Source organism: Hemibagrus wyckioides, linkage group LG17 (genome assembly GCF_019097595.1).
Source record: "Hemibagrus wyckioides isolate EC202008001 linkage group LG17, SWU_Hwy_1.0, whole genome shotgun sequence".
Classification (NCBI taxonomy): domain Eukaryota; kingdom Metazoa; phylum Chordata; class Actinopteri; order Siluriformes; family Bagridae; genus Hemibagrus; species Hemibagrus wyckioides.
In genome coordinates, this window is record NC_080726.1 from 6,934,193 (window position 1) to 6,961,423 (window position 27,231).

A 27,231-nucleotide genomic window follows, 5' to 3' on the forward strand; every position below is an offset into this window, starting at 1 on the left:
GCTTCGAAAGACTAATCAGAGACTCCATCACTTCTTCCCTACCTGACACCCTGGACCCGCTACATTTCGTGTACCATCCCAACCGACACCATCACATACCTCCATCATACAGCCCTGAGCCATCTGGACAGCAGGAAGGGGAATTATGTCAAAATGCTGTTTGTTGACTACAGTTTAGTGTTTAACACCATAATTCCCTCCATACTCACCACTAAGTTCACCACCACCCTGTGTCGATGGATCTCCAACTTCCTGTGAGACAGACCTCAGGCAGTACGGGTGGGCAACCATGTCTCACCCTCACTCACCCTCAGCATTGGTGCCCCCCAGGGTTGTGTTCTGAGCCCCCTGCTGTACTCACTGTACACTTTTGACTGTGTGGCCACTTCCAGCTCCACCAACATTGTGAAGTTTGCGGATGATACTGTGGTAGTGGGCCTGATCTCCAATAATGACGAGATGGCCTACCTAGAGGAGATTAAAAACCTGTTGTCATGGTGCCAGGTCAACAATCTCCTCCTGAACGTCAGCAAGACTAAGGAGCTGATAGTGGACTTCAGCACAAAGCAGGAGAGGAATTACCATCCCCAGTGGACAGAGTGGACAGTTTCCGGTACCTACTTACATCACGCAGGACCTGACATTGTCCTGTCACCTTAACACCCTGGTGAAGAAGGCCCGGCAGCATCTCTATCATCTTAGAAGCCTAAAAGACTTTAAACTGCCCTCAAAAGTGCTAAAGACATTCTACACCTGCACCATTGAGAGCATCCTGATGGGAAGTATCACAGCCGAATGTACCATCCGTACCGAGCTTCCTGACCTGGACACTATATACAGCAAGTAGTGCTGGACCAAGGCCAAGAAGATAATGAAGGACCTCAGACATCCCAACAATGGACTCTTTGCTCTGTTGAGGTCAGGGAAATGTTTCCGTTCCTTGAAGGCAAACACAGAGAGAATGAGGAGGAGCTTCTTCCCGCAGGCCATTTGGGCCCTCAACCAGAACACCTAGAACCTGGACTTTCTGGACTTACCCCCACACGACATGATATTCTACCTCAGCAGATTGTCGCACATGCAATAATTGCACTACTTTGCATACTCTGCACTACTCTGCACACATGACAACCACACTCACTGTACATCTTTCTGTGCATCTTTGTGTGCACACTGCACCGTCACTTTACTCCCTGATATTCCTGTTCAATTGGACATTTATATTTGCCTTTAAAATATGATTTATTTATATTTATGTTTATATACATATATATCTATATATACACATATATTTGCATATGCATATCTGATAACTATTGGTTTTTCACAATTATTTTGTCTTTAATTTCTACATTTAATTTTCCCTATTTTTCTTTATATATTTTTAACTATATCCCTTTATTTTTCATGTCCACACACTTTAATTTTTATTCTTTTCTTTCTTCAAATGTAGGACAGTCGTAAAAAGCATTTCACTACATGTCCTACTGTGTATGATTTCATATGTGATGGATAAAATTTGAATTTGAATTTGACAAGAAAAAAATGTTTACAAATGATTTTAAGTTGTTAATATGTGTGATAAATGTATACATCTTTACATGGCAAATATAGGAATTTAGGATATGATGGGGTGGATTCATTTTCCTTTATTTTCACACAGATTAATAGACACAACATACCTTTGACAAACAACTACAAATAGGGAACAAATCAAGAGTAGGATGAACATAATGGACAGTCAAACTGAATACAAATAAATGTTCTGGTACTAATATAATGCTTTAATTTGTTAATTGTAAAAGCCATGAATATATCTCATGCATGACCTGAGTGCTAAGAAAAAGCAACAATGGGGTAAAGAAAATCTTCCTGCCACTGCTGAGAAATGTAAAATAACAAAAGAAATAGTTTGTCTCATGAAGACAAATAAACTAACCCGATGGTTTTGAGCTACTGCTTATAAACTGAAGACATTTTAAAGCAGCAAAATTCACAAAATACATTTATAAACATATATATTGTATATTCAATGCAGTTTGTCCCTATAGCTTTCAAAAGTGCCTTATCTCCACAGCTGCAGGTGATGAAGCTCTCGTACCCAAAGTGCCCTATATCTCAACAAACCTGTTTGATACTGTAATGAATGATTCCAGCACTCCTCCAGATTTCTTTCTTTCTTTTTCTTTCTTTCTTTCTTTCTTTCTTTCTTTCTTTCTTTCTTTCTTTCTTTCTTTCTTTCTTTCCTTACATGTTGGATATACAATGTTAATATCCAAATATTTAAGAATATTGCAATTTAATTTATTCAAATATTGCCATAAGTATACTATACTGAGGTACTTCAGTAAATACTTAATACTTTAAGAACAACATTTGCAGACATATAAACTGAGAACACTGGACTCATTTATCATAGCATGCTATCTACATTATGCTGTAAAAATCCTGTAATTTGCTACTGTGAAAGTTTTATGTTTTTTTTTTTTTTAATAATAGTTTAAGAAGTGCTAGATAATAACTTCTTTTGTACTAGACAATACCTTCTTAACGTCTTATGTCTCTATGGCCACACTAATTGTTTAGTTAATTAAAAAGATATGTGATAAAAAATATAATAATATTTTATTTATTTATTCTTGATCCTGGAAACAAACAGAGCTTAGCTGGTCAGAATGTTCTGGCTCTTATGCATGGCAGATGTAGAGGTAGGTGCTGCCCAGATTCCAGTTAGGGGGAAAGTCCTGACTCGGATGACCCTTCAGGTGCTTCTGCATGGTGACCAGGCTACTGCAGAACTCTAAACACAATGTGCATTGATATGGTGTGGCACCCCCGTGAGTACGCAAGTGCTTGATCATAGCAGAGTAGTCACGTGACCGCTGACCACACAGCCGGCACTCAAATGGCTTCTCACCTGGGCAAATAACAAACGAATGAGAAAGGATTTTAAGTGTTTAAAGACTTTATAGTGTCATAATATAAGCAATAACAGCAACTAACATGTTAAAACATCTTGGGACATACTGTTAGAGGAAAATAATGAAATTGACTATTGTTGTTTATTATTATTATTATTATTATTGTTGTTGTTGTTGTTTTAGAGGAATTTAAATATTATTTTCAGAACGCTAGGGGAGGCCAAACACATGCATCACAGAGCATCTTATCATGCTCAGTGCTCTCTTCCACATCTAGTGCAGGGGTTCTCAAAATATTTTGGAATGTAGTAAATGCCATTAAAAAGAGGTAAAGAAGCGAGTGCAGGCAGGTTGGAATGGGTGGAGAAAGGTGTCAGGAGTTCTGTGTGATAGAGAAATTTCAGCAAGAATCAAGGGGAAGGTGTACAGGACAGTGGTGAGACTGGCCATGCTGTATGGTTTAGAGACAGTATCACTGAGACAGAGACAGGAGTCAGAGCTGGAGGTAGCAGAGCTAAAGATGTTGAGGTTCTCTATGGGAGTGACAAGGTTGGACAGGATTAGGAACGAGTACATCAGAGGGACAGCTCATGTTGGACTTTTGGAGGACAAAGTTAGAGAGGCCAGGTTAAGATGGTTTGGACATGTTCAGAGGAGGGAGAGTGACTATATTGGTAGGAGAGTGTTGGACATGGAGCTGCCAGGCAGGAGAAAAAGAGGAAGGCCAAAGAGGAGGTATATGGATGTAATAAATGAGGATATGAAGCTAGTGGGTGTAAGTGTTGAGGATGCAGAAGATAGGGATAGGTGGAGAGAAATGATTCGCTTTGGCTACCCCTGAAGGGAAAAGCCAAAAGAAGAAGAAGAAGTAAATGCCATTAAACCCATCAGCAGAGATTTATTTCATTAATGTTCAGACTCAGACTTAAGCATGCCATGTCCCTTTGATGGGTATTCTACTACTTGAGGCATGAGCATCAGAAAATTAAACATTTTACCCGACCAAAATGCATTATAGTAGAGCAAACCACCATACTTGGGGAGTAGAGGTATGAACAAATTCCAGAGACAAAACTGGAATGATGAGGTCATTTTGCCTTTGTGCTGTACCTGTATGAACCCTGAGATGTGTATCTAGCTGGTGTTTCAGACTGAATCTCTTGTTGCAGTGTTTGCACTGGTAGGGTTTCTCTCCTCCGTGACCCCTTCTTAGTGAGCGCAGTGAACGCTTCTCTCTGCTATCTCTCTGACAGAACTTACACTCACGAACAATCTCCTCTAATCCTAGGAATAAGTGAGAGAGAAGGGTGATCAATGAAGACTCATTTTTTAAATATATATATATATATATATATATATACAGTGTATATATATACATTGTTGTATAAAGTACCCAAAAGCCACACTTGAGTAAAAGTACAGGTATTTTTTTAGAAAATGACCCAAGTAAAAGTTAAAGTCAATCATTATAATTCTACTTGAGTAAAAGTCTTAAAGTATATGAAATAAACTGTACTTAAGTATCAAAAGTAGTATTTTCATAAATGTATTCAAGTATGGAAAGTAAAAGTAGAAGTAAATTAAAAAAAAAGCAAGACTGTAATAATTTGGAGAATTATGAATTTTATTCTGTATTGCTTTCTTTCTTAAACTTCTCAATAAGTACACCACCAAAAAAATAAAACTTACATGAAAGAAAGAAGAGGTCTTTTGAACTGTATTGTAATGAAGTGTACAGTATCGGTGTTTCCATACATGTGCCCTTGTAACTAAGACCATGTCCACACGTAGCCAGAGATTTTTAAAAAGGGAGATTTTTCTCTGCGTTTTGGCCTTTCATCCGCATGCTAATACAGTTTGAGGTCGTTGAATACGGAGCTTTTGGAAAACTCATTCCAAAGTGAAATTTTCCAAAACTCCGTTTTCAGTGGTGTTGCGTGGACAGGGGAAACTGAGATTTTGATGAATTGACATCATTGTCTGTGTGCTGATCTCCTTGATTTGACGTCAGCTTTGCTTATTAAGCTATGTTGTGCAATAGCAGACTTATGTAAACTAGTGAGTGTGTTAACATTGCTTACTAGACTTTTTACATGCATGCACATATACATGCAGTTACTCACACATTACATTCATGAACAGAGGTGCCGGAATGTAATACGAAGCTCACTGCTGCTACATACAAAACTCAGTTTTGGACATCTACATTCTACAATAAAATTTTCGTATGTCAAAGGCATCACATTCACGAGACTCGCCATTGTTGTTAAACTACCAGAACCTGTAATGATGTTTTGTCTAGGCTTCTGATTGGCTAGGCATGCTTCTGACAGCACTTAACAGGGCATTTTGCGTTTTTGTTTAAAAAAGTAGTGAAGTAAAAGTAAAAGTTGACAGAAATATAAAAACTCAAGTAAAGTACAGAAACTCTCAAAAAAGACTTAAGTAATGTAACAAGGTAATTTTACTTCGTTACATTACACCACTGTGTATATATATATATATATATATATATATATATATATATATATATATATATATATATATATATATATATATATATATATACATATATATATATGTATACAGTATATATGGTGTAAACTTTACAAAAATAGTTTTTATATTTTTTTATCTTTTAAGCATTAAGCATTTTAAGGAACCATATAAACACACACACACAATTATGCACCTGAGAGTCAGAAAAGAAAAACATTATAATCTATTTCTTATTCAGCAAATATTAGACCTTAGCATATATTAAGCCTCTTATGTAAAGTGCTCTATGAGTACATCTGGGTTAAACGTCCTGTCTAAAGTTGTTAAAAACTGTTAAAGACTGCCCAATCCACATTTCACAACTTGTTTTCAGATCTCACAAACTACCACACAAAAGAATAACTAAACTCATTCAATGCCTTGCTGCAAAATGCAAATATATCATTATAACTGTTTGCTACTAAAACTTTGTCAGCCTCTCATGTCTAGCATGATCACCACAATTCAAACACACCCAAACCAAGGTGGATGTTTACTCATGTACTGGTCATCTAATGACTATACGTTGCCATTTCCTCTAATGACACAAGCATGTTAATGTTTCCGAGCTAAACAAGATGTCTCAGTGCTTTGATGTGGAAACAACACCATTCCTGTGAGCTGGCCGCATATGAGACAAAAAGGTGTGTGTGTGTGTGTGTGTGTGCAGGTGTTTTACTCAGGCCACAAATGCAGCTGTCCTGATGATGTATTTTGAAATTAAATAATGTCTGCAGCGAGCTATGAAATTGCTTGAAAGAAATAAACAGTATTCATGTGTCTGTGCACAGCTCACAGCAGAACAGCATTCTGAGCCCTGCATAGTGTATACGTTCTCCTTTGTAATTTCAGCTTGTGAAAGTAATGTATATTCAAAATGCACTTTACTTGTTTCAACATGTAAGTGGAAAAAGATAAGCAGGTCATTGTGGTCAGTTCACTAACAGACCCAAATGACACCAATTTCCACTCCAAACTAACCTATTTCTTTACACGAGACAGGTTAGGTATGTCTGTCTGTCTATCTACCTACCTACCTATCTATCTATCTATCTATCTATCTATCTATCTATCTATCTATCTATCTATCTATCTATCTATCTATCTATCTATCTATCTATCTATCTATCTATCTATCTATCTATCTATCTGTATATATTTGTATAGCAATATTTCTATCCATCTATTTCAAATATTTTTATCACCTCATTGCATCTGTTAAACAAGCGGTGGTGGCTCAAGTGGTTAAGGCTCTGGGTCATTGACCGGAAGATCAGGGGCGCTGTATCATAGTTGACCCTGCGCTCTGACCCCAACCTCCAAGTATGGGATATGCGAAGAAAAGAATTTCACTGTGCTGTAATGTATATGTGACAAATAAAGGCTAATTAATTAAAAGTATGCATAATTTTCTATTTGAACTTGCTTTATTTATTAATGTCTCTTATTCCTATGTAGTTGTAAATAAAGGATACATGCAACTGTAATTAAACTGCTAAGGATGTTTGCACTGTTACAAATGGATTACTTTATTACTTTTTTATCATGATAATATCTGCTAGGGTTGCAATGCTATCTGTATCTGTAACTGTTTAGTGCATTTAAACCATAAGTGGATGTGGCATAAAGCTGTTTTTATTTATTTATTTATTTATTTTATTTAATTAATTCATTTATTTTGTAAAATTAAACTTGAACCCTTCTACTGCTATAACACTGCAACTTTCTTTGTCATGTAAGCTTCTGATTTGATAATTTCCTCACACATATGAGCTTCATAACTGACCACTTGCTTGCAAACACCTGCAGCTCATGTACGCTTTGTGTTGCATCTCTTGTGCTTTTTGCACACCTCTATGCTCAACCAGCTGCCCTGTGAAAAAAAAAAAAAAACTCCACAGTTGTCATTTGAATATCTAAACATATAAAAGTTATGACTATGCAACTAAGAAACTATGTAGGTATGATATGCCTATGTTATGACTATGAAACTATAAAGCTATGTAGGTACGATAAAAGCAAAAAGATTTGTCTGACTCCCTCTGATTTTGTAGGGTAAGCAGGTTACATCTTACATACTGTACAAGAATTATATAAAAAGGATAATATGGTGTATAAATATAAAAGTATGGTGCAGATAAACTGGACTGTGAATGAATTATAATGGTGGTTTTCAGGTAACTTTGTGTTTAAGGTTAAGTGTGAGATGTGTTTAAAACTAGGAAGAGTCATTCCAAAGTTGCCATACTGTGCTAAGGGGCCCATTTTTAGATAAGCACATCCTGTGGCAGCTTTCAGTGTGCAACCTTCTGTACTGCTCCATGTGTCCACACACACACACACATAGACACACACACACACTCACAAACACACCACATCCTCTCTCACACAAGTCAAATGATGAAGAAAAAAAGTGGTTAACACGTTGTCTTTGTTTAGATACCAAAACAGTTTCTGAGAACTATGAACATATGGATGGATGCCGGTGTAACTTTGAACTGGTATGGCAATAGCGAGAATGACATAAAACATTTTGGTGGGTTTTCACCTTTTAATCTCTCCCTCTCTTTGTCTTGTATATATAAACACACACACACACTCTCGCACACACATACACATACACACACACACACACATAAACACATTCACACATACACAGGATGCTGCACAGAAGAAAAAAAGAAAGAAAGGAAGCGATGAAAACAAAAACATTAAAGTTCCCCGAGTGTGAAAGTACCATTGCACTTTGGATTTTTGCTGCAAAGATTCAAATTCATATACATTTCAATCTATCCATCTTGCACACAAAGTGTGATAAATGAGGGTGAAAGGTAATGTCCACAATGTTTCCAAGCTATGTGAATTCTTAGTATGCATGTGGAAAGTACTGTACTGTGTCTACTGTCAGGCAACCGCAGTAGTACACCAACGTACCACAAGAGAGAGCCACAACATGCTATCTATCTATCTATCTATCTATCTATCTATCTATCTATCTATCTATCTATCTATCTGTCTGTCTGTCTGTCTGTCTGTCTGTCTGTCTGTCAGTCAGTCTATTAGTCAGACTGCTATCTTATTATAATGAGCTACATGGTGGTGTGATGTGTGAAGCATAGCTCTCGCTACTGCCCTGACATTGAATCTTCTCCTATAACAGTGCATTCTGAAGTGTTTTATTCTTATTATATCTGCAACAATTTGCCAGCTATTTTTGTTTTGTTTTCATGATCATGCCATACTTCTTATCCTATCATAGTTACGTTTAATGCTGAGGAACATCCATGCAATAAGGTATCACTATGTAATAGAAGCTAAAAACAGACGTTTCCTCTGCAGCCTTCTTTTTTTCTATCTTTTGTTTGAAGTTAGCAAGACAAGAAAAATGCACCTAGTCATGTTACTAAGAAACCATTAAGCGCAAAAGTACTGAAGACCTACTAACGATTAGAAAAACCTGATAATGGAGACTCCTGCAATGGATGTTAAACATCTCCTTATCAGAAACATCTCAGTATGAAGTATTGTATTCTATAATATATATATATTTTTTAAATAATGTTTAATAATTACAAAAATGTTAAATAACAAGACTTTGTCACTTATTACAACAGAATATAGTATATAATGCATTGTATTATAAAATTACATGTAAATTATGCTGCGCAAACACACACACACACACACATTATCTACTTTAATACACCAAATCATACTACCTATATAAACTGCTGTGTGACTGAATCCATTGTGTCTACTGTTTGCAGCATGCAGTAGTATGAGCATATACTGCAACTATCATGTTCAGTTTCAACTTTCAATATTCTTCATACAACTATCTTATGCAGGTAATGAAACTCTCACTGGCCTCACTATCAGCTCATTTAATCCTTTTGTCTCTGTTTTTTCTTATAGTGTTGTATTAAAGCTTATTTCTGGGCCTAAATTAATAAAATTCAAATTAATATAGGTGAAGTATTTACTGCTACTCAAACACCTCTGTGTAGAGTAAGTTTGCAAACACTATTTATTTGTGTTTAACTACAGTAGGAATCCATGTGCGAATTCAGTCGGTGCAATCGGTATCATTTACCTGAGGATGCTGACCGGGTGCTCTGTCTCCAGGCATTTTCTACCAGTGGCTTGCTGCAGTGTCTGCAATGGCTCTCCTTATCTGACATCTTTGACTTACTGTGGAAAGAGTGAAAAATAGGTGTATTGTGTGAATAAACGCAGCAAAACCTCTTCTGTCTGCGTATTTCCCCTCACAAACAAATAGACATATACTAGACTAACACTAATACTACTAATAGTACTACTTCTTTCATTACTAGTAAAAATAATATTAAAAAAAAGAAATTAAAACAATATAAATTTGAGAGTGAAACTGTGTCTGTTAATCTACAAAACTCCTACAGCAACAAAACAGGCCACTAAATAAGAGCCAACTAAATGTGTATAAATGAACTGCATTATATATAATAGCAATTCGGCCACTGTGAGAACAATCACAAACTTCCTCCCACACGGAAATGAATTACCTTATTATGTGTATATGGTTACAGACACTTAAGCCTTACGACATGTCAGTTCGTTCAAAATGTCAGTTTGAATATTAATTTGCCTTAATTGTAAAAGTTAACCATTAAAAAAAGTTTCAACAATAATCAGAGTGAATGATGTTGCATCATTTGGCTCAAATGTGCTTTTCTAATGTCATTTGTGGAGGATGAAGTAGTATGGACATACTGAGCATACATATAGTTCTACAGACTTTCCTGAACTGTAATATGTTTCTCATTTGCATCTATCACAACCAGAAGTAGATTCTAGAATATTAAAATCTGTCAAGCTGAATTTTGACAGCTATTATCTGATTATTAACTAAATTGATAAGACTTATTTCTGCTTTGCTGTGACACATAGCTATCCAACAGTCAAACTGTTACATTCACTATGTGAGGAAATCACACTTAGCTAGTCTAACAAGATTTTAGACAGCTTTAGACACACCATGGTGTTTATTATCTACCACCCTACATTATATGATCTTTGCAGTAAATATTAGTACTATACATATAACACATATAACCACAGAACGATATAACGTATAATAAATTATCTTAAATATCTCATCTCCGGATTGATTTTTTTTTTTTCTTTGAATTAACAAATTAGTAAAGAAAAAGAAATAGAAGAAGCATGGACACAAGGGCTCGCACTAACAATTATACGTATATTGTTAAACACCGGTGACTCATTTTCAGCTATGGAATGCGTGGTACGAAGACTTCATCTTCCAAGACGAAGGTGGACACAGATTAAAATCTACAAAATAAGGGGGAAAATTCCACCCACAATAAATTTCTACCTGACTAATTTCAACTGCTAAAAGTGGACTAACTAATTAGAAAGTAAAAATGCAGGACTCAAATTAAAGGAGAGCTGAAAATAAATCAGATAACATAACAAAATTAACTGGAAGTAGCATTATCTGGAGTCCACCAATGATCATAAGAAAATACATAAAATGATATGTAAAAGGAGGTTGAGACTGATTTCTTTCTAGCTGAGACTATAGTTCCATGCAGCTTTATCCCTCAAATCAGGTAATTACACAGAGTGAAATGAATATAGATCTGTATGAATATAGATTTCATATTAATTTGGCCTGACATTTTTTAACCTTTGTTAACACATCTGTATCATCATTAACAGTGATTGGCTAGGCATATGTGAAATGCAGTTGTGGGTGTAACGGATGCAAACATCTGTCATAATTTTTCCCCCAATTTAATAGCGAAAATACTGAGCGCTATCTGTCCAAACAAATTGCAGATTAAACGTAGGTAACCATATGTTTTGTGTGAGTGTGTGTGTAGGTATGAAAAACTTTTCTTTTAACACAATGAATCAATGCAGTAGGGTGTTACAAGCTTAAAAAATCTAAATCACAAATTTAATTGCCCTCATATTTTTTTTATATCATGAACAAGTCCTTTTTTTGACCTTTATATAGTTATGTATAATACAATTGTTTACATTTTACATTTGTATATAGTTCTGTATAATACAGTATACAGTTGTTTACATTTTACATATCTTACATTTCTTATATATATTCTATATTTTATATAATATTCTGCATACACAGATACCCTACCTTACTTTATTTATATTTTTATTTTATTTATATTATATTCTATTTTTATTTACCTACTGTGAATTGTAGTTTTTTATATTTTATAATTGTAGTTTCTTTTTTATATTTTATATTACGTATTTTATATTTTACATTTTATCCCATCTTTTCTGTCCTTATTCCTTTTCCTTTTCAAGGGTCAAAGCAAATAGTCATGTAAGCATTTCACTGCATATCATACTGTGTAGGATTATGTATGTGACAAATAAAATTTGAATTTGATATAATACACTACTCAACACTAATAGCTTCATTGCTAAGCTTTTGATAGAAATTTTAATTTGGACCTTCCATCTCATTTCACAACCTGCCATCACTGGAATTGTGGTTTATCTCTATCCTTGTTTCAGCTATTGTTTGTTTATTGAATCTGATCATGAACTGATATGAAAGACAGAAATGTATACATGTAAGAAACAAACAGTGGCTAAAAATGAGACTGAAACAGTACATAGTGCTGTGATGGAGATGAAAGGAGACTTTCATATTTGCCATTTGGGTAATCGGGGGAATGAAGGGATCTCCCCTCAGTTTCTCCATCCTGATAGTAATAACACTTTTTGCTCCATAACACTTCACACAAAGGAACTGAGTGGGCAGTACAGTGCAAGAGTTCACACTGACATACAGTGCCTGTGTGAGGTTTGAGCAAGAAGTGTGTAGGAGTGCTGATTAGCATCTGTTCTGCATACATTCTGCAGATTTTTAGTATCAAGTAATCGAAACATATTTTCTTGATCAAAGTAATATATCATCGTTATTATGTATAAATGAAGCATTGCTGGCTATGATTATAGTAGAACTGTGTGTAGGTGGAGGGGTGGCTAAGGAAAATGTGTCTACTGGAAAGACAGTGTCACTAAAGACATATTCATACAGTAACATAAGTGTGGTTAAGACTCACACAAGTTAAAAAAAAATGATAAGATAAAATAAAATAAAACCCCTACATATTTAAAGCCACTAATAATTTTTCCATAATACATTATTATATTTACCTTATTTATTGTGTACTTTCAAGGATTTTTATATATTACATAAAATAATAAAAGCAAAAAAAAAAAATATTCTAGCAGTTCCTAAAATTCTTTGGAGGTTGACATTGATTGGTTGAGCATTTTCAGTTTTATTAATGCTTCGTAAAGCTGTGTAATAATGTCTTTTATATTTAATTATTTTATATTTAAAATAAAATGTCTTTTATATTTAATTCCTTGATAATAAAGTGTCATTATTCATTATAATATATGTACTCAAGAGTAATCACAAAAAACACGTACACACTGGCATAAATAATAATAATTTATCTCTCTCTCTCTTTATTAAATATTATATTATTATTATTACTATTATTAGTAGAAGTATTACTCATTGTGATCATACCTTTCTCTCTCCTGTGATGGCAGCACAGCAGTGATGAAGTCAGTCTTCCTTTTGACCTCTGGGACAAGTGGACTATTGAGAGCCAGAGGCCTAGGACGTAGAAGATGTTGATGAGGATGAAGCAACCCTGTGTAGCCTACTACAGATGAGGGCATCTGGAGCTGGAGAGATTGCTGTAAGAATGGGTACATGGGTGTAGGGTATGAACATGCAACCATGTGCTGGAATGCCATGAAGTCAGCATAGGTAAGGACCATGTGGCGTGATGGGTTTACTGGGGGCCACTGAACTGAAGGTGTCTGAGCCAGTGAAGGGGTGGAAGAAATGGGTTCCCTGGAGGCTGTGGGAGATGCTACGGTTATGGACAATGGGGGTTTCTGTGGCGGGGGTGACACTTTAGTGATACGTTGCGACCTTTCATGGTCAAAGTGTGTCAGAGAAGGAGATTCTAAAGAAGAACTGAGAGACACTTCATCAGAAGAGGGGATTTTTTTTCTTGAATCACATTCTCCTACGTCAATGTCGGGGGAGGACCTCTCTTCTTCTCTACCTTTAACCCTATCCTGGATCCGCATTTGCAACTCACACTGCTCCATAAGTGACTGCACCTCCAGGTGCTGAGCTCCCCTGAGCAAATCTGGAAGGTCCCCTTTTGAAACTTCTACATAAGCACTGTACACATAGTCAAGGATTTGCTTAACAGTCTGTGGGGAAACACCATCAACAGTGCAGGAGTAACCTTTAGCTGGATTCTGGTTGATTAGCTGCCGTTCAAGGGTCTTGCTGGCCCAGGATAGTACCAATGCATGTGCTTTGAAAGTGTAACGCTCCACAGTGAGGATGGTGTCACACAGTGTACCTGTCCTCAGAAACCTTTCAGTCTGTTGCAAGAAAGGAAGAGGGTTCGGGTTTTGAATTCGGATCATCTCAGCAAAGTGGAATTCTTGAGAATGGAAGAAAAATTCTGGGAAAAGTTATTACAGGAGATGATATGCTGGGTAATCTCCATTCAACCTAATGAAAAAAAAGAAAAGAGTTGGGATTAGGAAACATTTATTTTTACATGCACTGAAGCCCTTATCCAGAGCGACTGGCTTTGTAGAAGTGCTTTATAGATGATCATAACAATATCCTCATGCTAGTGCATGTAGGTCAGGGTCTAAAAATACAATTAAGCTAAAATCAGGTTAGTGGGTGGTTAGTCAAAGTTGGCAAGAAATAAATTATAATTCAAGGCTTATTTGTATTTGTTTTCATTTATTTATTTGTTTTTGTTTTTTTTGTTTGTTTATTACTATGCGGTGGATGAAGTGTGCTACTAGGTAGTCCATGCATTCATCCGCCCATCCAATATCCCAAGTGGTATATATTTTACAGATTTGTATGTTACCATTGTAACCATCAGGCAAATTTATTAGATTTTGAATTGATCCAAAATAGATCATAGCAATACTTTCTTCCTATTTTAGGTATACAAATTAGTAGGTATTAGACTAGATTCGTTAGTGGTAGAGGCATCCTTAGTGATGCCATTTTTGTCTAGTTCTACTCTTTTACTTTTTTTTGAGAAACAAACTGATTTAGAAACTCTAACTATTGTATTGTTTTACAAGAATGACTCAGTGTGTCTAGCATGTCTAGTAGAACACTACATACAAATGGACAGGAAAAGATTCTTAGCTTAGGGTGTAATACAGACATGTTACCAACATTCTCTCAGATTACATTTGATTTATCTGAAAAAAAAACAAAACAAAAAAAAACAGGCTCTAACTTTACTCGATCTTAATGTTTTAATAAATATTTTATTTAACATTTTACTGGATAAACAGCACTAACCCATATTTTGTCTAGTAGAATAACAGCACAGTTCAGGCTGGGGTGGTGAGGGTGGTGGGCTTCTACAGATCTTGAAGGTTTATATGGATAGGAAAGGCTTAGCTACACCTAGACACGGTTCTATGGTTCTACACAGAAGGGTTCTCATAGAGTAATAAATGCAAATTGTTAGTCTTGCTTTTGTTGAAGAGCAACTCCCACCCAACACTCTGACGTGTCATCAGATTAAAACAGACTGTAGGAGGTGTTTGTCTACAAGTCTAGCCATGTCACAGCCGGAGAACACCACTCACATTTTGCATCATCTTTGAAATTTCACTCTAAAACTCGGACCAAAGCCACAGACCTCCTCAGAATGTGAAACTTATGACTAATGCCTGTACACAGCTTCTCATAAAACAAAGAATCAAGTTTTGTTTGATCAACAAAAAATGGTGATACAGTAGGTTGGTTAAGATATACATCTACTGTAGTCACATCGTGATGAGACGACTAGTACATTAGTTTGATTACATGGCAATATATAAATGAATTTAAAACAAACAAACAAAATAAACATTACTGTTTGGTAATTTGAAATCTAGTATAGTTTAAATAAAGTTATATATTATGTTCTGGGCTGGAACAGGAAATAAATCATGTGAGTCTATTTTCAATAACTATAATGAGACATATTAAACTATAGTACAGAATGCTTATAAAACGTTTAACATTTTGCAATGTAGGCACTGTAGTATAGAAACGTTTCTAACAAAGAAACAGTACTTCGTTACTGATGTTAGTCAGTGACTATCCAACTGATTTTTCCAAAATTGAAATTCAGTGCACAAAATTACATTTTCATTCTGCCATCTACAATACACTACAGCACTACCATGTGTTTAGTATGTTCAAAAATTTGGTAAACATGCATGCAAAAGCTTTATGCAAGAGATATGATCACCCCAACTCCAGTTTGTTCATGATGACGATAATTGATTGGGCGGAAAGTAGATGTGGTAATGTGATACCTTATTTTGCAAATTACTTTAAAACCTTAAAAACTCAGCATTTGTTTTGTTTGTATACGTTAATGTTTGTCATTTTAGTAGATATCTTAAGAATCGGAAAAAGCTAACATTTATATAACAAGCATCGTCAGACAACATTACACCAAAATGTGTTGCATGACTTCGTGCACAGTGATAACATGACTAATGTTGTGGTTATTCTTTTTTGTTTTTTTTGTTTGTTTGTTTTTTTAGCAACAATGATGTAGCCATTATTTCTGTAATAGTGTAATGTTATAATCCATTGTTTTTTTATTGTTATTATTTATTCTATTTAATTTTTATTTATTTTTATAAATAATTTTATTGCAAGGGTTGATGTCTTGCCCTGGGCAATCATATATGATTGATAGAGTCCGAAGTAACAAAATTCAACTTCAGTTCAATTCAATTCAATTTTATTTGTATAGCGCTTTGAACAATGGACATTGCCTCAAAGCAGCTTTACAGAAAATTCAGGAGAAAGTTACCCACACATAATATAATGCTCAAAAAGCAAAAATACTCATATAACATTATTAATTAGGCTGAATACTTGTTTAAATAATACATGTAACAAAAATGACTCAGTAAAATGGAAGACGATTATCATATTACACTATTAATGACGACTGAATTTTCTGTTTTGGAATTAGGATTTTATTTTTGTTTATTATATAACTAAATATGGGTTTGTTTGGTTTATCTTTACACTTATTTTACTATTAAAGGTGAGAACATTTTGTTTGATGTTCTGTGATTTTCTTATTCCCCTGAGGTTTGTCTGCTGTCTTTAAATTGCTTGAGTCTGTTTGCACATTCATATAAATAAAACTAGTATGTCATTAGAAACTTCGGCAGATTCAAATAAGTAAACTACTATCCTAAAGAAGGATGCAAACCTTTTAATTGCTAGCAACAGTAAAGTCTGACCTAAACTGTAATATTTAGGTCATGTTGCAGTGGGTTTTCAAAATACATTATTGATATAATAAAAGGATTCTTGTTTTGTAGATCAACTGAAAAAACTTTTTTTTTTTTTTTTGCATTCAAACCAAAGGACTTTTTGTACTTCAACTTAAACATGCTATGGAAACGCTCTTTAATGTCTCTGCGTGGTTTTTTTTTGTTTATTTGTTTGTTTGTTTTTAATGATGTGTTGTTTTCTTATTAGTTCAACAGAATTGAAGACAAAATTTTTCATCTGCTTCAGCAGAATATACATACTTAACATATAACATATATATATATATATATATATATATACATATATGCATTTTCAAAAATCAACTTTAAAGTTTATAAACGATGTTGAGACAAACAAAATAATGCCTTATTTACCACAAACACATTATGCAAACATAGTTTTTTCGAAAGCGATGTATGCTATTATGGCCGTTATTAAGCAAGCATGCTTTTAAAATACGTACAAATGCACATACAGCTACATATACAATTGCCAAAAATATCTGAATTCTCTTTACTAGTAGTGTGAACTGTCCGGAGGCAATAATATTAACCTGTGTTATCCTGCGCTGCATCAATAAAGTTTAAAAAAAGAAAAAGAAAAACAGTGAAACTATTTAAAAACTAATATATATATATATATATATATATATATATATATATATATATATATATATATATATATATATAAACACCTGATCTACCTTACAGCAGTATTATAAAACCTATGAGCAAAATTTTATATGTTTATCTCATCAAATACGTCATTCCTCTGTCCCAACTTTTAACTCAGTTCCGGCACTCCACGGGCATGGAGGTCAGGTCTGCATGCTAAGTTTAGGTCATGCCAGAGACGTTAGGAAAGAAATTACAATCACTACAATTGTTAAGAAATAGAATTGCTACATGTAAAAGCTACAACTGAAAATACTAATTAGAAACAGGTTGACAACTTACCTCTTGAGAATTTCCTACAGGATATACAGTAACAACATGGCTACTATACAATTGAGAGAGTAGTCCAATGTTGAATATTGACATATAATTAGCAATAAACACATAACGTTGTTCGTAAGAATAACCACTACTTAGCCCATTCTGGATGATTACCATCCTGTAATGACTAACGATGCGCTCTCATCAGACAGTGTGCTCTTATTAGAAGTCATTGGCAGGTTGACAACTTTTTACAGAAAACCAAATCTGCAAAAAAAACTTTAGGTCCAGACAGAAAGAGTAGCTAAATAGAGAGAGACAGAGAAAGAGGCCCACAAGTAAAAAGGGGAAAACCTCTCAGCAATGACACATCCTCTCCAGGCCTGCAAACTAAGGCTCTCCACACACACACATATACACGCATACACATTTACAATCAGTGTAACACTTGTGCGGAAGCTTTGAAGCTGCTGTTTTTCACTTAACAAGTAGCAGATAGACAGAAGAGAGACCTACCGATGCATTCGAGGTTCAATGTCCTGAAGTGGGCGATGGTTCAGATACACACACACACACACACACAAGCACACATTGTGGCTTTACCCAGAAATTAGCCTGGTGAAGAATTAAATGTAGGTGAGTTCCAGCATGGCCACCTCTGGCCAGCCCCTCCCCTCACTCACCAGCAGCCTCTGATTGGCCCATTTAGTGCACATCTGTATAAACTGATCAACTCATCTCATAGCTAAAGTTAGAGTGTTGCGGCAATGTCAGTGTAGTTGAAGGAAATAGGCTTTATCTGCAAAACCATCTGCATTAGTTATCGTAGTTATTAAATCAAAAAGAAATGAAAGTAGTTTAGCAATTCTTCAGATGGTGAAGAATAGCACATTCTACTGTATTAGGATGAATAGTGAATGCTTACATGTCACATGGGTTGGACACAATAAGTGCTTTCTGTTATGAGGAATGAAAGTAACATGTAGGTTATTACACAAATGCTTAGTAATAAAGTAGCAACAAATGATGTGTGATGAAAAGAAAGGCAGTGAAAAGTAGGTGAATTAAAGGTAAATTAGTCAATAGATAGATGACTAGATAATTATTTATCATTTCACTGAGGTGTCTCTGGTTACTTGGTCTTGTTGTATCATTAACTCATTTGTCGTTTGTTTGCCATGGGCCATTTTTATTCTATTTTATCATTTGCCATTGATTGTTTTTGTTACTTCTAACTTTTCTATTTTCTTTTCTAAGTCATTTTTGTTGCTTCCAACTTACTTATGTTTCACATTTTATTTACATTACTTACAAACTTTTTCAACTTTTTTTTTACAACATTGTATCTATTTTTAAGTGCTGTTTCTGTTACTATCGATATATTTATCCTCTGCCATAATCCAGTTTTGTTACTTCCTTATTTAATGTATTTATCATTTGAATTAGGTAAATATCATAACTTCTCAGTTATTTTTTAAATTGTCATTTTTGTTACTTCCAAAGTATCATTTGCTGTGTGTTATTTTTTGTTACTTCTGTCTCACTCACGAATAGGCCTGGGTAATAATGTTCAGTATCAGTATCTTATTTATTTATTTTATTTTTTTTATGCCAGTTTAAATTTCTGTCTATGAAAATCTTGATCATTTACATTTGAGTGCAAAATGTATGAAAGGGCCAAATCACAATACTCACAATAACTAATCAAAATGATTAAATAAATAAATAAATAAATAAATAAATAAATAAATAAATAAATAAATAAATAAATAAATAAATAAATAAACAAACAAACTGTTTCTGCCACAAAGTTGATATGTTGAAAGTAAGCAGTCATAATGATCTGTGAGACTTTGACATGGGCCAATTTGTGATGGCTAGGCACCTGTGTCAGAGCATTTCCAAAACAGCAGGTATTGTGGAGTGGTCTGGGTATGCACTGGTTAGTATGTAGGACTTACTAAAAGTCGTCCAAGGAAGGACAACTGGTGAACCATCGGCAGGATCATGGGTGCCCAAGGCTCACTGATACATTGACTGAAGTGATGATACATTGACTGGAGTTTCTGTCTCTGACAGAAACGTATCAAAAGACACAGTGTATCACAGTTTGCTGCGTATGGGGCTACAAATTAGCAAACTGGTCAGAGTGCCAGTGTAGATCCCTGTCCACTGCTGAAAGCACCTACAATGAACAGGTAAGTATGGGTGTTGGACAAATGGAGTTAGGGAGTAATGGAATATGGAGGCTTAGTCTGATCATTCACTTTCTCTTTTCATGTGGATGGGCAGGTGTGCATGTGTTGCTTACCGGGGGAAGTGATGTCATGAGGAAAGCAAGACGTTATACTCTTTTTCCAACCTTTCCTGCATTACTGATCATTAAATTGTACCTACACCTTACACTTCACCCTTTTTTCAGCTGCCCACTCAGGTTAGAGGAACAATCCACAAAATGACAAATTGAAAATGTCAAGTGATGGAAAATAGTCAATAAAGGGAAAACTGTGAAAGGGTTCACGTCTGAGCCTCAAATGAAATCTACTGAGGTTCTCTAACAGTGCACACTCCCTCACAGAGGCATCTAAAATCCCCCTCTTCATCTAAAAACAGCCCAGTCCTCCAGTGTGTAAGATCTTATCAGTTCTATATGTATCATCGTAACAGGATATAATATACAACGTACCCTCTACATCGAGATACAGATCAGTGCTTCAGATCTGACAGTTACCCAAAGTTATGTTTTTTTTTCCAAAAGCAAAAGAAAAAAAAATTGTTAGTGTAAATCCGTCTCTAATATTTATGTTACACATATGTTAAAGAGGTGGGTTAGAAAAGGGTTTTAGTCAATTTCACTTGACTAAATTGTAAAGAGATGTCATGTAAAATATAATGTTTGTGAAAAGGTCTCTTTAGCTATTTCACTTCCCTTCGCCTCCTATTTCTAATCCCACATGTGCTCCCACACAAGAGGTATCTCTCTCTCTCTCTCTTTCTCTGTGTTAAAATCTCAATTTATATGTGTATTGTAGCTATTCATATTGAATATTTGAATATTTAAAGATGAGGTGATCTTCCTGAAAGAGAGCCCCCTCTCCTTCTTTAGAATCATGACTATCTTTCACACCTTCGGTCATATTAGCAATTTATAACTGCAGAACATGTACTAAATAGTCTGGTGAAGTGTTAAAGAATGATTTTCGGTCTTTTGAAACAAAGATGCTGTAGCCTATTATTACTCATCTGTTCCTCAGTTATTACTTACTTTCTAGTTATTTAGGTTCATGGTATTCAGTGACTATTGGATAGAATTTAGTAAAGTTACAGTAAATTAATAGAAAAAATGAGAATGATGAATGTCAGTCTGAACTAGTGGATGGGTTTGAGCAATTAATTCATTAGCATAAATCACTTTAAAGACTACTTTTTGGTAACTAAAATACTTACTAAATATTACTTTACTATATATTTACTTTATTTGACAGTCTGCAGTGTTCATGAAGTGTAAGGAGCAAATTTAACAACCGCAGAAGAAAAAAAAAGTGACTAATGTGACTAAATGTGTCTAAATGTGCTAGGTAAGTGTGAATTATTCATGCAGTAAATTGTTGAATAGATATGCATCATGGTGAAATGGTCATAAACCTAATTAATTCTCTTAGAAATTAGACGATGGTCTGGATCGGCACATCGTTATTAAAACATATTACAATCAAAACAGATAGTGCTAACTCTATCTGCACAGGTGATAGTGGACACTGTTTTAAAAAGGTTTTACTGCCCTAATAAAATATCTAATTAGAAATTTAGTCAAGAGTATCAGCTGACTGAATGAAAAAGATTAAGACAAGATTAAGATTGAAACAACGACTGATCATTTCCCATTGTAAAGGCCACTACACATAGAGTTTATCAGCTTTTTCACTAATGAGTTTAATTCCAGGGTAATCATCATCTTCAGTGAACGATTTGTCCTGCTCAGGATCTGAAAGGAGTGAAATTCAATTACAGGCATATTTTTTAGATTGAATGTCTTTGTCATGTACGTTTCATTTTAAAATACAATTTCTTTATAAAATGAAGACCCAGAAAGGAACACTATATATGTTCTAAAAAAGTGATATGCATTTCTCAGAAATACAAACTAGTCACAGCAGCTTGTTCCAAATAAGGTGAGGTGAGATGTCTAAGCTGACCACTTTCCATTTGTTCATCAGCTGTTTGTATACCTGTGATGTGTGATGGTGTGATAGTGAGAAAGGCCTGATAAGATTACAGGAAATGGCACCTTGTTATGACCATCAAATACTGGTTTCCTTTACTCCTTTAAAAGTAAATGTGAGCAATTTTTACCATATAACAAGATATGAGGAGAGAACAGCAATTGCAGCTGAAAGCAATTCACATTTGATATTAATGGGAAATTCACCCTTAACTTCTATTAGATTTAATTTAAAATGACCAATTTTTTATTATGTTTATTAACTTATAACCAGCGGTGTCTATTCACAAGAGTTCTGTTTACAGATTTAGTTTCTTTAAAGTCATTTCAGAACTGTCACAATTTATAGAAGTGAGTTGCATTACAACAGACCACATGATGCATAAAATGTTTCCTGATTTGAATGGTTCAGTGATTTTTCAGACTACTCCTCTTCCCCCCCAAACATTTTAGAGGAAAGGCTTTGCATACTGTACTCAACGGCTTTGGTGGCCACATGATGCACCCTGAAACTGTACTACCAGTACGACTGGCAAACTGAGAGATTCTGGGCCCTATTAAAGAATTTACTCACTCTATGCCCCTCTAAATGAATTATAACTGCTGCATGGCCTCCCCTATAGGTAAGATTTTTGGTGTTTTTAGGATTTTATAATTTTTTGCATAAGCTAACAGTGCCAGTGTCAAATTAATATTTAAAAGCCCATAAAACTATTTTTACTTGCATTTTTTTTACATTGTCCCCAAATAGTAATATTAAATGAAGATATAGATATTAGATAGAGTCAATTATACACTGTGGTTTAGAATATTTTTATTTTATCTTATTTATTTATTTATTTTATATATATATATATATATATATATATATATATATATATATATATATATATATATATATATATATATATATATTTTTTTTTTTTACATCTTTTTTAGATGTTCTATATGAACCATAAAAAATAGGTCATAATACATAAGCAAAAAGTGCAAAAGGCTCTTTCCTTTTTTAGTATCCACAATCTAATGATGAGGCATACATAATTCATCATGGCATAACTGACTGCTCTTCACTGAAAAAGAAATATGTGTCATTATGAATAATACTACAGAGGACATGCAGACTAAAAGGTCACATGAAAAGCAATAGACCACTGCATAGGTTTGAGGTCTTGACAGTAATCTCAAAACCCATGCTTTACAAACCTCACATGCTGTATAACCTGAAAACTTCTGGCAGTTTAGCATTTAGGGTCCTGTACACCAACCTAGCACTCTTGCTGAGTCACTGTGAGAACTGTAAGACAATTTTGCTGAAACAATGACTCCACATGCATATGCACATTTAAGTACAGATAGATAGAAACAATGTGACCTTCAATATCTCTTTCAACTAGACACATGAAAAGGACACTGGCAATACATTTCTGTTGTGGTCAGGGAAAACACTTTACATGAACAAATATATACATATTCTCCTATAAAAGAAGAAGAAGAAGACTTTTAGAATTAAGGGCCATACTCAAAAACCCAACAGTGGCAGATTGGCAGTACTGGGGCTCAATTTAATTGTTAGCCTCAAACACATCAGTCCCCTCACCTGAGGTAAAAGTCCAAGTCTCATAATCATTAGGCAGCAAGTGAACATTTTGTCCTTTAAAGTTGATGTGTTAGAAGCAGGAAAAATGGGCAAGCATAAGGATTTGAGCCAGTTTGACAAGGGCCAAATTGTGATGGCTAGATGAGTGGATCAAAGCATCTCCAAAACAGCAGTTCTTTTGGGGTGTTCCCAGTCTGCAGTGGTCAGTATCTATCAAAAGTGGTCCAAGGAAGGAACAGTGGTGAATTGATGCACGTGGGGACCAACATACCAACATACCAGCTACTGTTGCTCAGATTGTTGATGAAGCTGATGCTGGTTCTTATAGAAAGGTGTCAAAATACACAGTGCATCACAGTTTGTCGTGTATGAGGCTGCATAGCCGCAGACCAGTCAGGGTGCCCATGCTGACCCCTGTGCACCACCGAAAGCACCAACAGTGGGCACTTGAGCATCAGAACAGGACCACTGAGCAATGGAAGAAGGTGGCCTGGTCTGATGAATCACATTTTCTTTTAAATCATGTGGATGGCCAGGTGTGTGTGCATGACTTACTAGGGGAATATATGGCACTAGGATGCACTGTGGAAAGAAGGCAAGCTGGCGGAGGCAGTGTCACGCTTTGGGCAATGTTCTGCTGGGATTTTACTTTGGATTTTACTTTGACACCTACCACCTACCTAAGCATTGTTGCAGACCATGTAGACACTTTCATAGAAACGGTATTCCCTTATGGCTGTGGCCTCTTTCAGCAGGATAATGTACCATGCCACAAAGCAGGAATGGTTTGATGAGCACAACAATGAGTTTGAGGTGTTAACTTGGCCTCCAAATTCCCCAGATCTCAAACAAATCGAGCATCTGTGGGACGTGCTAGTCAAACAAGTCCGATCCATGGAGGCCCAGAGGCCCCACCTCACAACATACAGCACACCTTGTGGTTACAGCACACCTTCAGAAGTTCATGGCTTGATGGGTCAGGGCTGTTTTGGCACCAACACGATATTGGGCAGGTGGTCATAATGTTATGGCTGATGAGTGTGTATATATATATATATATATATATATATATATATATATATATATATATATATATATATATATATATAGCCTGGACTTAAACACTGAGACTATGAGTTTCGAACACTCATTGGAAGTCTGTTCCATAACTGCAGGGCTTTGTAAGACAAAGCTCTGACCCCTTCTGTAGCCTTTACCACTTTACCACCATCAGTCAGCCTGCACCATTTGATAAAATTAGGTGTGGTGGATCATTAAAAACCAAAAGGTCAATCAGATACTGTGGCACGAGACCATTCAGGGCCTTATAGTTACAGTAATAGTATTTTGTAATGCCGAATTTGACTGGGAACCAATGCAGTGTGGATAAGATAGGAGTGATGTGTTTGTATCTTTTTGTTCTAGTTAGGACTCTAGCCACTGTGTTCTGGACAAACTGGAGCTTGTTTAGGCTCCTACTGGAACATTCAGAACGAAGGTAACAAAGGCATGTACTAGTATTTCTGCATCATGTAGTGACATCATATTTCTTATCTTAGCAATATTTCTGAGATGAAAGAAGCCTACCCAAGTGATATTATCTACATGACCTTTAAATGAAAGACTGGAGTCAACAATCACACCTAGGTATTTTACTGCTGCACATGATGAAACAGAAAGGCCATCAAAAATGTCACTTTGTAATCAGTGTCAAAAGCTGAATTAAGATCAAGTAACACCAAGGAGACACAATCCTGATCAGAGGCCAGTAACAGGCCATTTACCACTTTAACCAGTGCTGTCTCTATGCTATGATGAGGCCTAAATCCTGACTGATACATTTCATGAATGTTATTCCTCTGTAGGTATGAGCATAACTGCTGTTCTACAACCTTTTCTAGGATCTTGGAGATCAGTGGGAGGTTTAAAATTTGTCTGTAGTTGGACAATTGACAAGGGTCGAGGTCAGGTTATTTAATCAGGGTTTTAGGGACATAACCAAAACTAAGGAAAGAATTTCTTTTCTTTAGAAGGGATTTGGTAGCAACTGGGTGACTTTATTTTACTTGTTCTGAAAAGAACTGGCTGTATAATTTTTTTTAAATAGATTTGTAAATGAGAGAAAAATATATGCTGGTTCTGGTAGAAAGGTATCAGAATACAAAGTGCATCACAGTTTGTTGCGTATGTTGCTGCATAGCCACAGACCAGTCAGTGTGTCCATGTTGACCCCTGTGCACTGCTGAAAACTCCAACAATGGGCACATAAGCATTAGAACTGGACCACGGAGCAATAGAAGAAGGTGACCTGGTCTCATGAATCACATTTACTTTTACATCACATGGATGGCCGGGTGCAAGTGCATCACTTACCTGGGGAAAACATGGCACCAAGATGCACTATGGAAAGAAGGCAGTGTCATGCTTTGGGCAATGTTCTGCTGGGAATACTTGGGCTCTGCCATCCATGTGGATGTTATTTTGAGACATACCATCTATCTAAGCATTGTTGCAGACCATGTGTACCCTTTCATGGTATGGCTGTGGCCTCTTTCAGCAGAATAATGTGCCATTCCACAAAGCAAAAATGGTTCAGGAATGGTTTGATGAGCACAACAATGACTTTGAGGTGTTGACTTAGCCTCCAAATATTGTTTTCAGTTGTCCACAGTCTTTTGGTCATTCAAAAATGTCACCAGGTCATTTATCAACCATTCATTTGCATCATTTGTGTGTGTATAGAAGGCATTCCATTTACACACAAACAAGTGGTACAAAGTGTAATAGCAGGTAAACTGACTGTGCTGTTTTATATCACTCATTGTATATATTATCAAAATAATTGAGAGAGTCATAACTGACTTTGGTGCAGACAGATGACACAGATGAAATGCAAAGTAAAAATGCATCAGTGGGATTATACCAACCAACTACAAGTTGAATAATGACACCTTTTACCTTCACTTGTATTGCTAACACCACAACAACAATAGAAAATATTGAATTTTCATGCCAGCATAGAGTTTCTAAATGTAGCTGGGGACCTAGAAGGCCCACCCATGCTCATAATAAGACAAACTATTTGTAAAATTTCCAAATAAATGATTGCTATATTGTTCTATTTCATTCAACCATATCTTTACTTCTTTATCATTGTCTTCTTAGAGATTTGGCAAGTTCTATGTCATCTGAAATAAGCAGTACAGCAAGCAGGCTACTGTGCTTTTTAAAGGCAAGTTGTTTACCATATATGTCAATTTTGACAGTCTTTCGTTATGCATATAAATGTGGCTGTGAACAAGTAGTTTAGAATAGGAGTGATTTATCAGTGGTCTCTGCATAGAGCTGTGTCTTTACACTTGTGATATATACCAATATTCTTGTATCTACAGGCAGCTCTTACACACACATTTAAAACGTGTTCTACACACACTTGATTAACCAGACCTCAGTCTTTTCCTATATTCAACTCTCCAGTTCCTGTGATCTCTCTTATTAACAAGGTGTACAAGTATTTCTGGTGGACACCATCTTGTATATAAATGTGTGTAAATATGTTATAGCACTGTGCCAATGAGAAAAGTTAAGATGGTTCT

General features: G+C 35.4%; 1 protein-coding gene across 2 annotated transcripts; it reads right to left on the reverse strand.

The window, feature by feature from the left end:
• Nucleotides 1-1,637: 1,637 nt before the first annotated feature.
• Nucleotides 1,638-18,489, reverse strand: zbtb32 (zinc finger and BTB domain containing 32). Of its 2 annotated transcripts, none has more exons than XM_058412958.1 (5): nt 18,330-18,489; nt 13,045-14,058; nt 9,553-9,650; nt 4,032-4,205; nt 1,638-2,917 (listed from the first exon to the last, which is right to left on the reverse strand). In XM_058412958.1, the coding sequence occupies exons 2-5, from the start codon at nt 13,968-13,970 to the stop codon at nt 2,688-2,690; spliced, it is 1,428 nt and encodes a 475-aa protein (XP_058268941.1). In that variant the 5' UTR covers nt 13,971-14,058; nt 18,330-18,489; the 3' UTR covers nt 1,638-2,687. The 2 variants fall into 2 exon arrangements, with proteins under 2 accessions (XP_058268941.1, XP_058268942.1); XM_058412959.1 differs by lacking the exon at nt 18,330-18,489 and adding an exon at nt 17,835-18,231.
• Nucleotides 18,490-27,231: the final 8,742 nt, after the last annotated feature.

Excerpts from the sequence above, each read along its gene's own strand:
- zbtb32 (XM_058412958.1), bottom strand. The coding sequence starts at position 13,970 with ATGATCCGAATTCAAAACCCGAACCCTCTTCCTTTCTTGCAACAGACT. Across the intron at positions 9,651-13,044 it reads CCATCACAGGAGAGAGAAAG|TAAGTCAAAGATGTCAGATA; the intron begins GTATGATCACAA and ends CTCTTTCCACAG. Across the intron at positions 2,918-4,031 it reads ACATCTCAGGGTTCATACAG|GTGAGAAGCCATTTGAGTGC; the intron begins GTACAGCACAAA and ends TTATTTGCCCAG.